This window comes from Nyctibius grandis, chromosome Z (assembly GCF_013368605.1).
Source record: "Nyctibius grandis isolate bNycGra1 chromosome Z, bNycGra1.pri, whole genome shotgun sequence".
Classification (NCBI taxonomy): domain Eukaryota; kingdom Metazoa; phylum Chordata; class Aves; order Nyctibiiformes; family Nyctibiidae; genus Nyctibius; species Nyctibius grandis.
Genome location: NC_090695.1, coordinates 76,677,150 through 76,693,792, shown reverse-complemented (window position 1 = coordinate 76,693,792; position 16,643 = coordinate 76,677,150). Strand labels below are relative to the sequence as shown.

The 16,643-nt window shown below is 44.4% G+C and overlaps 1 protein-coding gene across 1 annotated transcript; it reads right to left on the bottom strand.

Moving 5' to 3' along the window:
* Positions 1 to 1,480: 1,480 nt before the first annotated feature.
* On the bottom strand, positions 1,481 to 7,454 carry GNG10 (G protein subunit gamma 10). The gene is made up of 3 exons (XM_068422425.1): positions 7,360 to 7,454; positions 3,834 to 3,965; positions 1,481 to 2,247 (listed from the first exon to the last, which is right to left on the bottom strand). The coding sequence occupies exons 1-2, from the start codon at positions 7,438 to 7,440 to the stop codon at positions 3,840 to 3,842; spliced, it is 207 nt and encodes a 68-aa protein (XP_068278526.1). The 5' UTR covers positions 7,441 to 7,454; the 3' UTR covers positions 1,481 to 2,247; positions 3,834 to 3,839.
* Between the last annotated feature and the right edge of the window lie 9,189 nt (positions 7,455 to 16,643).

Here is a 16,643-nt window from a genome sequence, read left to right as displayed (position 1 = left end):
AGCCAACACAAAATAACCAGCAGTGGCACACTTCATAACACTGACTCGTCACAGGAACCCAAGAGCCCCAACACCAACCAACCCTGTTCTGGAGCTTGTTCCAATGCCTGACTTTTGTCACAGACCATGCCTTTGGAGGGCAGAGGTGGCATTGCTGTCATGCCTTTTCCTGCTTGTACCCAGCAGCTCAGCTGCACGCAGCCCTGTGAGCAAAGGGGTGCGGCAAGCACCCTGCTCTGAAGAGACTGGTATCCATATGTTCCTGCCACGGAACTGCAGAATCACCACCACGCTCGCAGGTACACCAGGGCGGAGTGCTCCCAATCCGTCTCACAACTGCTGCACAGGTCTTTCTGTCTGCTGATGGTGCAAGACCTGGACGCAGCCAGGACCTGCAGTATGCTCACAGGGCTGCTCCTCCGACACGTGCCAACCATGGTGCTCCAGCTGAAGGATACCACGAGGAGCTGGGCAGGGACGCCAAGAGACAACAGCAGCTGGCTGGTCAGTAGTGGCTGCTCTCTCCTGCACACTGTAATTTAACAGCTCCTTATGCCAGCTCAGCAGTCACTCCAGAACCCAAGCCCCAAGTGAAGACGCTAAGCAGGAAAGCGTATGCAGCAGTGGGGCCTGGGGAGAGAAACAGATGTGGGGACAGGGGAGAGGTTTTATTGCAGGAGGTAAAAAAAATACAAAGGGCTTGCCTGAGAGGGAGTGGCCAGCAGGCAGCTGCTGGCCGTTCAAAGGCATTTGATGCACACACTCGTCCCTCTCCCTCCCTGACTTGAGTGTTTTGACCTCAGCCTGAGCCTCTGATCACCTCTGTGCAAATAAGAAAAACCATGCTTACTCTGGCCTTCTGCAGTGCCTGCTGTGTGTCCAGTACTAAAAGAAAAACTGCCATATTCAAATAGCTGACAATGAAAGGAAGCCAGAGTGAAGAACAGTTCTTAAGGATGTTCTCTTCTGTATTTAGAGGCACAATACGTATTGGCAGTATTATGACTCTCATTTCAGTGTCTTCCTGCAGGACAGCAAGCATGAAAATCTTTTGACAAAGACCGAACTGCCTGTAGGACACTCATTGCCCCGTTCCAGTTAACATTAATGAAAATGAAATGCTCGGATTGCAAACTCCTTCCTTACAGTTTCAAAATGTGTGAGGGAGCCTGATAACATTGTTACTGTTTACCACAAAAATGGTAAATAGCTATAAATAGGATTTTTCTATTAATAAGACAGATTTTCTAAAAATCCAACAACAACCTTCTCTTCCCAAAAAGACGAATAGCTTGAGGCCTCCCCTCCCACTGCAAAATCAAAGCATCCTCTTCCTTGCAATATCTGCTCTTTGTTACAATTAAACAATGACTTCAAAGCCAGTAGGGAAAGGAATTTTATTTCCAAACTGCTAAAAGATTAATACAAACAATAGAAAGTAGACAAAATTTAAAACCTATTAAAAAAGTTAGTTGTCCTTGTAAAAGTGCTCTGTAAAAAACTCAAGGCAAATGACCAAGCACATTTTAGTGAGTTTCGTGTATTGCAAACCTTGACAATTACGCATGCACAACTACCTTTGGGTGCTTTGGGTGGGTTTTTAGTGTCTGGTCACATTTTAAACATGTCAAGGAAATTCCACCACAGCAGTACCTTTACAAATACAAATTAGGGGAAGTATTACAGATTAGAAGTCTTGTAAGAATCATGCCTTAAGAGTCAAGGCTGTGCTGCACACTGCGTGCAGCAGTTTCCAATATGTGCCATTTACGGACTTGAAAAAAATTGGTTCCAGGTCTTGCTAACAGAAGCAAAATTCGCCCCGAGAATATTACTTCAGTACTAACAGCATTTAGTTTTATGTTTTAACAATTCACTGTTTGGATGTTTTATTTTGGAAAAATTACTATCATTCCAGTGTAACAGTTTACCAAGACAGGAGTAAGCAATTTGGTAACAATTCATGTGTTTTTCTTTTCTAAATTGTAAACTTCTCAAGTAATATTTGTATAGTTAGCACAGTGTAGTAACAATGGTGACGATTACGCAAAGAGTAAGAGTTACATTAAAAAACTTTAAGAACATTAGCAAAAGATAGTGAAGTACAGATACACAAGAACAAACAGATAAGTATTAGGACATTGTTTTAGCCACACGGAAGTTAAGACACAGAGAGAGACTTTTCTTGTGAAGGAGAGGCAGTTGTTATTCAGGTCATGCTTGAAGGCAACTCTCTGACGACCTTCCCTGTAAGAAGGAAAAAAGGTTTATTAAATGCTGTCTTCCTAAGCTGATACCTTTCTCCTACAAACTATAACACACAAGCTCCTTTGCACTGAGAAGAACTGAATAACCACTTTCCTTTGTTAGATGTTGGCATCCTTAAGTCTTGTACATTTTTTTAATTGGCTTTTCGACTTTGCTTTCACTTTTTATGATCCTAAGATAACTAAATAATAATAAACCAGATAATTGATCTATCAGCAAAAGATGACTAAAGACATCTTGGGCTGCACTATGCATTTCTAAAAGTATCATAAATTAACTATCAAACTTGCTTGAGAAAATATTTTGTATCCTGTCTGGATGATGCAATCAAACTTTAATCCTAGAAATACATACATACAGAGAGACACAAAAAAGAAAAAGTAGAAAAGCTGTTTCAGTAACAGAAGAACACATGCAACAGTCACTATCAATTTTACCTTATTTGCAGGAAGAATTAAGGGTAGCACCTAAATCAAAAAAATCTGCTTGTGCTTTCACCCCCACCCAAGTTTCTCCAGAAGAGCATCTCATGCTCAGTTGTTCTCTCTCTTCAGGTTCAACCCTGTTTTGTCAAACCTTTGTAGCAACAATGAAAACCGTGCTCTTGATGAGGCATAAGCACAACTGCAAGCTCAGGAACCCTGGCAGCAGGAAGGGGAAGACTTTACACATACTTCAAGTTTAAATTCTGCCCCTAAAGAAAACATTCATTTTCATTTTGATAGCACTCTCAAAGAAAGAACAGAATTCAGTGGTTCTTCCTCTCTGTAGATTTTTCAGCTCTTTAGCAGGAACTATTTTTATTTTTTCTTTTAAAGAAGAGTAACCCCTTCTGAATACTCTACTTCACCTTTCTTTGTCATGCAGAAGAAATACGATTTTCCAACAAAAGCTATGGTGTGATCCTGCCCAAGGCTACTAGCACACACAGCCTTTCTTCCTCCTGCTGCAATCACTGATATCAGCGACAGATGAGAGAGACAAGAGCAGGAATCACAGAATTGGATCCCAAAGACGCGCAAACGCTGGATGGTCACCCACGCCCCCACCCTGCAGGTGTTACGCAGGTACAAGCAATGCAGAGCACTAAGGCAGACAGAGTTTAGGGAGTATTTTAAAATGTATTTTAACAAGGTCTTGCTTAAGCTGTGAGCTAGTCGTCAGAACACATGCAACTACCAGGGCTTTGTCTTACTTCTCAAAGCTGGGTACGTGGCTGGCTTTTATGTCTGGCTGTGTCAAACACAGACAGGTTTCACAGACTGTTTTTATTATTTTGGATGCTGCTAATGACCCTAGAGTTGCTCAAACACAAAAACGACCAAGGAAACAAAAAACAACTCATAAACAAAATGCCTCTAGAAGGAGCTGCAGGAAAAAGACATGCTTCAATCGCCACACCTAAAAGAAACAGAAAACAGTTTGTAGAGCCAGCGGGGAAGTGATGAACTTCGCTACCAAGAACTTGATATTCAAACAAGTATCTCTATGTGTGTCCTTGTCCCTCCTCCTAGGGCTTGAGTTTCAAATCAGAGTTGCTGTTGTGATATCTGTGACCTTATTACCTGATTTCAGAGTAGAGCACAGGATCGGGGTTCTCGAAAGGGATTGCTCCCCGCAGGAACCCCAACAAGCAAGGCGTCTTTGCAAGCATTTTGCATACAGTACTGCTGGAGTTCTGCAGCTGCCTGAGACACCTGTGTAAAGGAAAAAGAAAAACAAATCCAGAGAGGAAACTAATTCATTCACAAGCATCTATTAGGCATTTCCTCTTGAAGAACCATTATCAAACAGAGCTGGAGAGCAGCCAAGTCAGCTCTTGGATTCTAAAACACAAAGTAAATCAGCACAGATGCACATTGACAAAGCTTCAAAGAAACATGCATGAAACACTATGCCAGTGCTGAGCCAGAAGAGTGCAGAGGACTGAGATGCAAGTGCAGTGGAATTTGTCCTCATTAAAATGCACAGGGCCATGACCACAATATTTTCCACTCTACTATACTGTTTTCAGGTTTATATTTGAACTCTGATATCCTCAGATAATTTATAAAAAGGATTTTCATTTCCAAACTGTTAAGCAACACAGAGCATCACCAGGAATGAAAGCAAAAAGATGAGGATGAAAAGCTTTTTAAGTCCAAATTGCCACCTTCCCCTCGCAATGAAGTGGGAGCTTCAAATCCACACATCAGCCCCCAAAGAGCACAGTCCAAAGCTGCAGAACAAGTCCAGGAACCCAAAGGCAAGATGCCTCCAGCACTGAACTCCCCTGCTCTCCCTGTGGACAGCAAGTCAGTTATGTGCCTGTATTTTTGAAGGAAAACATAGGTGAATTCCCAATTTCTCAGACACTCGTTGGTAACAACCACAGGGAACTGTCAAAATCCATGCTGTCTGCTACATCTTTTATAAAAGGAAATACTGAGCATATTGGTGGGAATACAAGTTCCCCTCTGACCTCACCTCTACCTTCATCACAGGACTCCTGAAACACTGATTTTCCTTCCTTCACAACTTTACAGTGTTGCCAGCAGAGGGACAAGAGCCAGAAGGACAATCCACGCTTCCCAGCCTCCTGACTGAATGGGCCACCCAGGAGCCCTGATGGGATTTGGGTTCTGGGCCATCCCATCTAACAGTATATGGAAGTGTGGGGGAAATCTGCCCTAGCACGTGTGTGCTTTCGTTTGCTGTTTCGCTGCTGTCCTGTTCACCACCTCCCAACTCTCCTCCTGGACACTCATCCTGGTAACTGCCCAAATTTACCTGGCAGCTGTCAGCATTTCAGGGAGTTGTTAAAAGAAGTATTTTTCCCACAGCCTCCTAGGTTCTCTTGAGCAGATTATATGAAGCATCTGCAGCAAGGATCCCTGTGAGTCAGCAGGCTTTGTCACTCCTCCCTTCCTTGAGAACCTTTTTCCGGAGGCTGCAAATATCTCCCACCCTGCCCAGCCCCTTGGACCCCCTGCAGCATCAGCATCCTTGCCTCAACCACCATGCCGACCTGTTGCTGGTACCCCACTACGCACCACACGGCTATCAGGCAGAGGTGCCGCTTGCCAACGCTGATCAGGCCAAGGCTGCATGGCTCTTTTTCCTGGGAAAATGAGCAGAGAGTCGTTCAGGGCACGGCTTGCTCTATGAGCACAGCAGGCAGCAGTTCCTCACTGCCTCTCCTTGCACTTCGCTGTAACACATACTGAGCTATGTATATCCTGGTGCTCCTGGACAGACACAAACCTGATTTTCGGCATCTGTGTGAGAATTACCTGTACGGCAGCAGACTGTTGTTCTAGGACAGATCTGCCTACTCTTAGCCCTACCTATGCCCTGATAACATTCTTCACTCTTCCAGTTCACACAGAAAGTACAAGGGTTTCTGCCATATTTCATCACAGGACAAACGCGCTCTTGCGGCAGCCTCCTACGTGAAAGATACGTGTGGGTATTTCTTTCCTACTTGGTTTCCTCTTTCTGAAAATACTGTTCCTGCTTTTTCAGCTGGCAGGGTAAACAAAATCACCATTGGAACTTTGTAGTATGGGGTGTATTTTTCAAAATCCTTTCATATCCAGCTTCCGTCTGAAAACACATTGTCTACTGAAAGTAGCCAAAACAACATTTTCTCCTATCTCAGTGTCTGCTGAAACTGATCTAAGTGTTTTTTCACCAGCTGAATATATCGTAACTGTTTTCACACTGCATGTCGAGAAACCCTAGATGACGCTTTTTATAAGACACATTTTTAATCATGCATCATTTCACTTGTGATTATAAAAGGACATGAACGGGTTCCTAGAACAGCAGACTTGGAAAGAGGCTGCTGTGCACAATGCTGCAAGAAAGATGATACTGAGGCCTCATCAAGGCCAAGCCTCCCCGGAGTACAAGCAAACCCATAATAAAGACACAGGCTTGAGAAGTCCAGCTCCAGAATATGTTACTGCCACAAAGTAACCCCCAATAAACTACAAACTCTATCTTTTATACCCCTCCCCGCCCCCCAAAAAAAGCAGGGAGAGGGTATATTCCTCAAAATGAGCAGAAACAGAGTTGCTGGTGGTATAAAGCAAGAGATATGTTTGGTCAATCATTTGTGTGTTAGACAATGTCCCTCTTGCCACAGGAGCCTACATTTCCACTCTGCATCACGCCATTTCTCACAGATTCCCACACATTGTTGCAGTGATAAACTACAGTCACTTTTAGTGAATCAAGCATCTGCCGATTCAGTATTCACTAACAAAATTTAGTAACATTAATGAATGGGTCGGGATGATGTCCAAAAGCCATAGTGGTTTCACCTTGCAATGGACACTTCAAATTTTCAACAGCCCAGGACGGGAATAGTGAGAAAAGGTATTCTAGATTGTTTTTAAATCAATTAGCTAAGTTTCTGCAGCTCACTATACTTGTGCTGTCATCAGACTGAGGAAGCTGGTGTTTTGTCACTGGCCAGAGAAACACGGCGAATGCACAGAGGTGCTGAGAGAAGAGGAAAGCGCAGGATACAAACTAATTTGACCTCCATCACTTCACAGCCTATGCTGGACACCCCCTCCGACCTGCTGGGAACCGAGAGCTTGCCTTGGACAGGTTTGCGGGGGTGAATTCGGGTTGCCAGAGCAGGAAAAACAAAACAAAATAAAACAAACCCAAACCTTAGGAGAAGGCAGATGACAGGACCGCCCCGTTAGCCTGCCTTTGTCTGGAAATCTGCAAGCAGGAGAAGGCTCATGCGTGCGTAGAGAACCGCCCGCTCTCCCCGGTGCAAACCCGCACCGCCTCCCCGCGCAAACCCCGCCCGCGCGCAGCGGCGGGGGCCGCCGGCTGGCTCCGCTGCGAGGAGCCGCTCACGATTATCACGCTCGCTCGTGCAGAATTAATGAGGTGCCGCTGTATTATTGATCACAGCCCCTTCCACCCGGAACGGCACGGACTCCGCCGCGCCCGCGGGCCGGGAGCCGGGGCTCGGAGCCCCCCAGGGCACACGCACCCCTCGCCCCCCGACTCGCTCCAAGGGCGGGCGAGGGGCACAAACGAGGGAGAAATGGCAGGAGCAGCTCGTCTGCCCCCGCCCCGGCTCACCTTGATCCTCTCCACGGCCGCCTCCAGCTTCAGCTGCTCCACCAGCCGCTGCATGGTGCTCAGGCTGCCGCCCGCCGACATCCCGAGCCCGCGGAGAGGACGGACGGACGGACGCAGAGAGCGAGAGAGGCGGAACGGCCCAGCCCGGCTCCCTCCGCCGCCGCGGAGCCGCCCCGGGGAGGGGCCGGGCCCGGGACCGCTCCGCCCGCAGCCCCCCCGGCACCGCCCCGGCACCGCCCCGGCACCGCCCCGGCACCGCCCCGGCACCGCCCCGGCACCGCCCCGGCACCGCCCCGGCACCGCCCCGGCACCGCCCCGGCTGCTTGGGGGCAGAAAACATTGTTGGTTAAAATCGGGCAGAAAGGGGGGGGGGGGGGGGGGGGGAAGAGGAAGAAAAGGAGAGAAAAAAAAAAGGGGGGGGGAAGGAAGGAATAAAAGGGGGGAAGGGGGAAAAGAGGGCAAAACGGGGGGGAAAGAAAAAAAAAGGAGAAGAAAGGGTAAAAAAGGGAATAAAAGGGGAAAGGGGAGAAAGGGAAAAAAAAGAAAAAAGGAAAAGGGAAAAAAGAAAAAAGAAAGAAGGAAAAACGAAAAAGGAAAGAGAAAAGGGAAAAAAGGAAAAAGGAAAAAAGGAAAAAGTGGAAGAAGGGGGAAAAAGGGAAAAAAGGGAATGAAAGGGGAAAACGGGAAAGGGAAAAAAGAAGAAATAAAGGGAAAAAGCAGGGAAAGGGGAAGGAGAGAAAGGGAGCGAAAAGAATAAAAGAGAATAAAAAAGACTAAAAAAAGACTAAAAAAAAGAATAAAAAAGAGGAGGAAAGCTAAAAAAGGAAAAAAAAAAAAGAAAAAAGAAGGGAAAAAGGAAAGAGAAAAAAAAGAAAAAGAGGAAAGAGAGCTCCTAAACATCCTGCAAAGATTTAAGGAAAAGCCTTCTCTGCCCACAGGCAGCTGTTGGGCTCAAACTGCCCAGCTCCTGCTGCCAGCATTGCTACATCCTCCCTGCACTGTTCATCACCGTTTCACCACTGACTGTAAACAAGCCACTTCACTTTTTGGCAAGGGTTTTTGCCAGCTGTCAAGAGTTTGCTGACCTGTTAAATAGTTGGTGGGATGAAGCTCATACAGCCTCAAGTTGTGCCAGAGGGGTTTACATTGGATATTAGGAACAATTACAATTACATTACATTAGGAACAATTACAATTACATTGGATATTACGAACAATTTCTTCACCAAAAGGGTTGTCAAATATTGCACCAGGCTGCCCAGGGAAGTGGTAGAGTCACCACCCCTGGAGGTGTTTAAAAGATGTGTAGCTGTAGTGCTTAGGGGCATTGTTTGAATCTGGACAGGTTAGATAGATGGGCCAAGACCAGGGGCATGAGGTTCTCTGAGTTAGATAGATGGGCCGAGAGGTTCCAGGGGGATAGGTTCCAATGGAGGGGGATAGGTTCCAATGCCTAATGACTCTTTCAGTGAAGAAATTCTTCCTAAGATCCAGCCTGAACCTCCCCTGGTGTAACTTGAGGCCATTTCCTCTCGTCCTATCGCTGGTTACCCGGGAGAAGAGACCGACCCGCACCTCACCACAACCTCCTATCAGGTAGTTGACATATGGCAAAGGGAGTTTCTGCCAATTTATGAGGTAACCTGGCCTAACCGCTGCACCATGAATAGTAGAAGTTGAAGAAATAAATGCACATTTTCTGATCACTCTACTCGCCAATATACCTAACTCAGGTATATTACCAGGTTAAATTATTGTAATTTCGTTGATTATGAATGGAGGCTGGCACTTGCAAGTCCAGAACATGGCTAGAAAAGCAATATTAGAAGAGTGCTGGGGTCCATTTGGAAATACTCTGTGTAGCTACTGGCTAACAGCGTATCTCACATTGCTCCACTTTCTGTAACGGTAGCACAGTTGTACGATCTGCTCGTCTTGTAGTAAGTGGTTAGTACATTCAATTTAAGAAAGAGGGAGTTGTTTCACTTTTGTTGGCTGTCTTTCAGACAACATACGATTGTTTCACACAGCAATGTCTTTTAGTTTTACTTTAAGAAACATTTCTCCAAACCCACATAAAGATTGACTGTACATTATGGATGGTAGACAAAATGAATTAGAACAAAAAATTCAACTTCCAAAGGAGGAGGTGTTCTTCAGGATAAGTCTGATGCCAGTCTTGTGCTCAGTTTAGAAAGAAAATCTGTTCTGCTTTGGATTCAGAGTCTCTGTTTGGACTTATATTGCTGATTTAAGTGAGAAATCCCTGGCAAACCAATTCCTGGCAAATAAGTAAAAAGTCATCAAATTTTGCATAACTTTCTTAGATTCCTTGGCCACAGAATTGGAAAAGGAACCTCGTTCATGTTCTTCCTTCTTTTAGGTGTGGTCTTAAGCTAGCAAGGGAACATCTAGACTCCAAGCTTTACTCCAAAGTAACTAAAAATATTTGCATAGGACGTAGAACGTCTTCAACCAAATTTAATCTTAACCTCAACAGCAACAAACACATTTGCAGAGTATCCATGCTTTTGAGTCAAGTGGATTCAAAACACAGGTTTTGAAACCTGCTTACCAGCACTTAGGTGGCCACTTTCATCACTGGACTGTAGAGTGTAGGAGGAGAGAATATGAAGTCTGTTACACACAAAACAAATCAAGGAAGCCAAAAATCATGGTAACTGCCCTGAAAACGCACATCAGTTTTGGGTTGAACAAAATAATTCACCTGGTGTGAAGTGGTTCTTTACTGAACTTAAAAATAAAAGGTGTGTGTGCAGTTCATTTGCCATGCAGCTTTTTCTACCTCTTTCTCCGTTTGCTCATTTGGATTTATTTTGAGCTGCTGCTGAACCAAACAACCAATTATTTTCACATCACTAGTCTTATACCTCTCAGCACTTCACAGTCCTTGACCACAAATGAGGAGGTTTCCCTCCGTGGGGACAGAGATGAGAATTGTTTCTGCTTTTCTCAAGAAAAGGATCAATCCACTGAAGCCTCAGAGGAAATCATTCACCTCAAGGCACTGGCTATAGAGGAATTTCTCTCCCTTCGCAGCTGGAGCATCTTTGGCTCTCTAACAACCGTGTGTGAGAGCAGTAGCATGTGTTGTGCACTTCGGCTGGCTTCTCAGGGAAGGTCTGCAATCTGTGGATGCTGTTTCAGGTTGTACTAGTGCTGCTCATCCCTGACTCTGAAATCTCTCTTTGTACAATCCCCAGACTTGACTGAATATCTCTGTGAACTTTGTTCACCTGATGTCTGGTCCTGCACATATCATATTAAACTTTAAATTATGATACACTTGTTTAAAACTTTATGAGATGAAAGGTGCTGATAAAACAGTTGTTTGCCTGGGGAGCTCTGCTGGACTAGAAGGATAAGATATTATACATAATGTAGCTTTCAATGCTTACAATTTCTTTAGTTTTATTATTATAAAAAAGTGATTTGGGGATCAGACCAGACCCCACTTAATGCCAAATCAGTTCTTGAAGAAACTAAAGCTCAGGTTCTTTCCTTGCTCTGGGATCCATTCCTCCAGCTTTCTCCTGACAGCATGTCAGTCTCCTGACACCTGCTCAGCTTGACGCATGTCATTGTAAGATTTTTACTTGGGTCTTCAAAGTTTAGAAAAGTTTTCACTACAAATATGCCTCAAAAAATGTACGTTGGAAAATAGAATTATGTCAAAATATGCTCAGAATAGTTTATAATTTTTTCCTCCTTTTATCCCAGAAGATAAATAAAAATAAATACACCAAAACACAAGCTATATTTTTTTTTTTAGTTTTGGTATTTTTTTCCTCAAAAATGATATATAGGGGAAATGATATATGGGGGAAATGATATATGGTTGAAATACTTCCCAATATGGGATAAAATAATTAAAGTATTTGTGTGTTCACTAGAGAAATATGTTCATTTTATTGTCAGCCCGGAATAAAAGCATGTAGATGCGTTTTACAGATTTGGGCCAGCTCATGTTGGTGTAATCACTTTAAACACAGCCTGTTTGACTAAGGACCTACTTTTTAGTCCTGCTGAGAGGAAGCTGGTTGCAGCCTGCTAAGTACATGCTTAATATCCTATCACAGTATCAGAGCTACTACATGCTATAGCAGCAGATGGTCCAGATGTGATCTGAAACATCAGCTGATGGCATCACTACCTTACTTGCTGACCCAATACTTTAAGCCCCTACTTTCAATTCCTTAATTCCTTGCTCTTTGGCTGCTTAAACTTTCTCTCTCTTTCTCTTGCTTAAGCAACAAGAAATATCAATAAATATTTTTGCCACCTTAATGTATTTGCCTCAGTTACATTTAATGGCACACATTACATTTCATTTTGCAGATCTTTGGCTGTTTGGCATATTATCCTTGGCTATTTAAATGCTCTTAAAAATCTCTTTATTGACAAAACAAGAATAAATTAAGCTTTCAGTATGACACTCAGTACATGAATCTCTACAGCTATAAAGTGTTACACTGCTGATTGCTGTACCTGGATCCATCAGGATGCAGGCAGAAGAATTTCTTCCTACTGAGATGCTGGAGATGTTGCTCACTTCTTCAGTTTTCAACAGATTTTCTTTGTGACCCTGTGTAATATTTTTGTGCTACAGTAACAGTGTTGGACTTTTGCTGAAAGCACCAGTGTCCTGTCATTTAGAGTAAAGTACAGACAAGCACAGGGCTAAAACTGTCACCCTGTCTCCTGACCATGCTTCTTAGGTCTGCCAAAATCACTATCCTCCTTCAAGTGAGATGAGCTAAAGGAAATGTACCAGGGACATTCAGGGGCCCAGGCACCTCAAGCATAATAAATTCATATAATCTATGACCATGTGGCCTGTACTGCATCTCTTCCAAGGGGAAACAGCATTTGTTGACTGAGTAGCTCTACTGAGGACTAAATTTCATGGTGAAATGTTCCAGCGAGGACTGTGGCAAAAGAACAAAAATGAGATTGAGGGAAGAACTTTCAGTAATAATTACATCTCATTCTGACTACTGTCACTTGCCTCAGGTAATTCAGATATGATTTTGGAGTGCTACTCTTGGGCTTTAAATGGTATGGACTTTCTGCCTCACATTAATTTGTGCTTTCGTCTATTGTTTGTTGGACTTCAACAATGAATTGTAAAAGGAGAAGCTAATGGATACAGACTATCCATAACAGATCAGAAGACTTGTTTGAAAGGCACCATGTACAGCCACTGAATTTTATTTTGTTAAAATAAAGGTCAGACTTCAAAACACTTGAGCTACTGAGCTAACTTGTGAATAGTTCAGTGTAATGCTAATGTGGTCTTTATCTTAGAGAGCTTTGAAAATGCATGATGAGCTCTTGAAAATTGCTGTGTTGCCAGCTTTTTGGAAAAATCCACAAACCAAAAATATCAAAAACACCCCCAAATGCTCCAAATACCCAAAACAATGTCCTGAATCACTCTGTTAGTTAGTCAAGGGAAAAGAGAGAGAGAATGAGGTAGCTTCAGCACATAGGCTGTATATCGTGCCTCTACCGCTTTGTATAAATAATATGAATATAGCAATCTTCTTTCTCTCTCTCCAGTTTATCTATTTATATAAAACAAAAGTTTTATATAAAACTTTATATAAAAAAATATTTAAACAGAGTTTCAATATACTTCTAACAGGAAAGAAAATATGTATCAAGAACTCCTTGAGCTTATCAATAATAAGAAATATTATACATATGTCAATAATAAGATATATGTCAATTATAAGATTCCATATATATCAATAATAAGAAATATTCCATATTCCACATACCTTGACAGGACTGAGAGCTGGGCCTATGCGAACAGCATGAAATTCAACAAGGCCAAGTGCAAGGTCCTGCACATGGGTCGGGGCAATCCCAAGCACAAATACAGGCTGGGCGGAGAACGGATTGAGAGCAGCCCTGAGGAGAAGGACTTGGGGATGATGGTTGATGAGAAGCTCAACATGAGCCGGCAATGTGCGCTTGCAGCCCAGAAAGCCAACCGCATCCTGGGCTGCATCAAAAGCAGCATGGCCAGCAGGTCGAGGGAGGGGTTTCTGCCCTTCTGCTCTGCTCTCGTGAGACCCCACCTGGAGTACTGCGTCCAGCTCTGGGGCCCCCAACATAAGAAGGACATGGAGCTGTTGGAGTGAGTGCAGAGGAGGGCCACGAAGATGATCAGAGGGCTGGAGCACCTCTGCTGTGAAGTCAGGCTGAGAGAGTTGGGGCTGTTCAGCCTGGAGAAGAAAAGGTTCCGGGGAGACATTCTAGCACCTTCCAGTACCTGAAGGGGGCCTACAGGAAAGCGGAAGAGGGGCTTTTTACAAGGACAAGTAGTGACAGGACGAGGGGGAATGGTTTTAAACTGAAAGAGGAGAGATTTAGGTTAGATATTAGGAAGAAATTCTTTGCTGTGAGGGTGGTGAGACACTGGAACAGGCTGCCCAGAGAAGCTGTGGCTGCCCCCTCCCTGGCAATGTTCAAGGCCAGGTTGGATGGGGCTCTGAGCAGCCTGGTCTGGTGGAAAGGTGTCCCTGCCTGTGGCCGTGGGGTTGGAACTAGATGATCTTTAAGGTCCCTTCCAACTGAAGCCATTCTATAATTCTGTGATTTTATGGTATGTTCATGCGAGGTATATCGACCATTGAAATTAATGAACAATTATAGTAAGAAGGTAACTGTGCCGTTGCAGTAAGCCTGTTGTGGTTCAACCCTGGTGGTCAGCTAAGCCCCCCACAACTGCTTGCCTGCTGCAGCCAAGCGAGATGGGGAAGAGAATCAGAAGGGCAAAAGTGATAAAACTTTTAGGTTGAGATAAAGGCAGTTTAATAGGTAAAGCAAAAGCCTCACATGTGAGCAAAGCAAAACAACGAATTCGTTAACCACGTCCCATGAGCAGGCAGGTGTTCAGCCATTCCCAGGAAAGCAGGGGTCCATCACACGTAATGGGCACTTGGGAAGACAAAGCCATCACTCCCCCTTCCTCTTTCTTTCCTCCAGCTTTTAACGTTGAGCATGACACCATATTGTATGGGATATCCCTTTGGTCAGTTGGGGAAAGCTGTCCCATCTGTGTCCCCTCCAAATTCTTGCCCACCCCCAACCTATTCACTGGTGGGGCAAGGTGAGACACAGAGAAGTCCTTGGTGCTGTGCAAGCACTGCTCAGCAATAGCTAAAACATTGGTGTGCTATGGACACTGTTTTGGTCACAAATCCAAAAGATGGCATCATATGAGCTACTATAAAGGAAATTAACTTTATCACGGTCAAAATCAGTACAGAGGTATTTGAAAAGCTGGAAAAGAGCCATTAGAATGAGGAGAAAATTGTTCTGCAGTCAGTGCCATTATTCAAATTCTTTGTAAGTGCATTTTACTCCGCATATAAAATGCACATTCATTTTGCAAATTAAGATTACCAATTATTTTCCAAACTGAGGGATTACTTCTAATACAAAAAAAAAAGCCATATATGGAGTTATTTTTATAAACCCAAAAATACGGTCTGTGGAAGCTATACTCTGTAGCCCCTGGCATATTTCATCTTCAGAAGAGAAACAACATGCAGAGAAGAAAACAGCAACATGATCAGTTCCAGACTGAAGTCTTCTGAAGATGCTCGTGTCTGTTCCTGTGGGACAGATGGGGACTTGCCAGAGAGAGCCAAGTGCAGATGCTGATTAAATTTCTCCTGTGCTGAAGTTTCCTGCCACTGTTGGCCAAAGACTGGGGAAAAGCTTGGTGTGTTTGACAGGTGATTCCAGCAGCTTGCGAGTACAACTCTGAGTGTAAAAAACAGTCGTATTTTGCTTGTGTTCCCTTCAGTCAAAGAATGTTCTTTCTGTTTCAATTTTAAGCTCTTCTCTTCTGGATCCACCAAGCTCTGCTTTCTTATCCTGAGACAGACTGGCTTTTCTATTAGCAAGGAGTAAGAACTGGTATTCCTCATCTGGTCACTAGCAGTGTCCCCCAGGGCTCACTTCTGGGGCTGGTACTGTTCAATATCTTTATAGATGATCTAGATGTAGGGATTGAGTGCACCCTCAGTAAATTTGCAGATGACACCAAGCTGGGTGGCAGTGTCGATCTGCTGGAGGGTAAGAAGGCCCTACAGAGGGATCTGGACAGGTTAGATAGATGGGCCAAGACCAACAGCATGAGGTTCAACAAGAACAAGTGCTGGGTCTTACACTTCGGCCACAACAACCCCATGCAGCGCTACAGGCTGAGGGAAGAGTGGTTAGAAAGTGGCCTGGCAGAAAGAGACCTGGGGGTGCTGATCGACAGCCGGCTAAACATGAGCCAGCAGTGTGCCCAGGTGGCCAAGAAGGCCAATGGCATCCTGGCCTCTATTAGGAATAGTGTAGCTAGCCGGTCTAGGGAAGTGATCGTCCGTCTCTACTCAGCACTGGTGAGGCCGCACCTTGAATCCTGTGTCCAGTTCTGGGCCCCGCACTTCAAGAAAGATGTTGAGGTGTTGGAGCAAGTCCAGAAGAGGGCGACCAAGCTGGTGAAGGGTCTGGAGGGTCTGACCTACGAGGAACGGCTGAGGGAGCTGGGGTTGTTTAGCCTGGAGAAGAGGAGGCTCAGAGGTGACCTTATTGCAGTCTACAACTACCTGAAGGGAGGTTGTAGTGAAGTGGGAGTTGGCCTCTTCTCCTGGGCAACTAGTGATAGGACAAGAGGACACAGCCTCAAGCTTCGCCAGGGGAGGTTCAGGTTGGACATCAGGAAGAATTTCTTTACAGAAAGGGTTATTAGACATTGGAATGGGTTGCCCAGGGAGGTGGTGGAGTCACCATCTCTGGATGTGTTTAAGAAAAGACTGGACACAGCACTTAGTGCCATGGTCTAGTTGACATGGTGGTGTCAGGGCAATGGTTGGACTCGATGATCCCTGAGGCCTCTTCCAACCTGGTTGATTCTGTGATGGTTTAGTGGTGGGCTTGGCAGTGTTAGTTTAATGGTTGGACTCAATGATCTTAAAGGTACTTTCTAACCAAAATGATTTTATGATTCTATGATTGCTCTAAACACAGGGACAACCAGCCCTGGCCATGCTTGAGCCTCAATGCAAGCCTCAGCATGGTCATGGAAAAGACTCGTGCTGAACGTGAAAGGCCCTGGCTCTGAATACTTTGTGCATACTGAGTGAAATGTACATTTTACCTTATATACACTAAATATTTGAAAGTAGATACATGCTACAAAACAGATACAGTTCTTTGGAAAAAAAAGTTGATAGGAGGTAAGGTGGTTCTTCTCC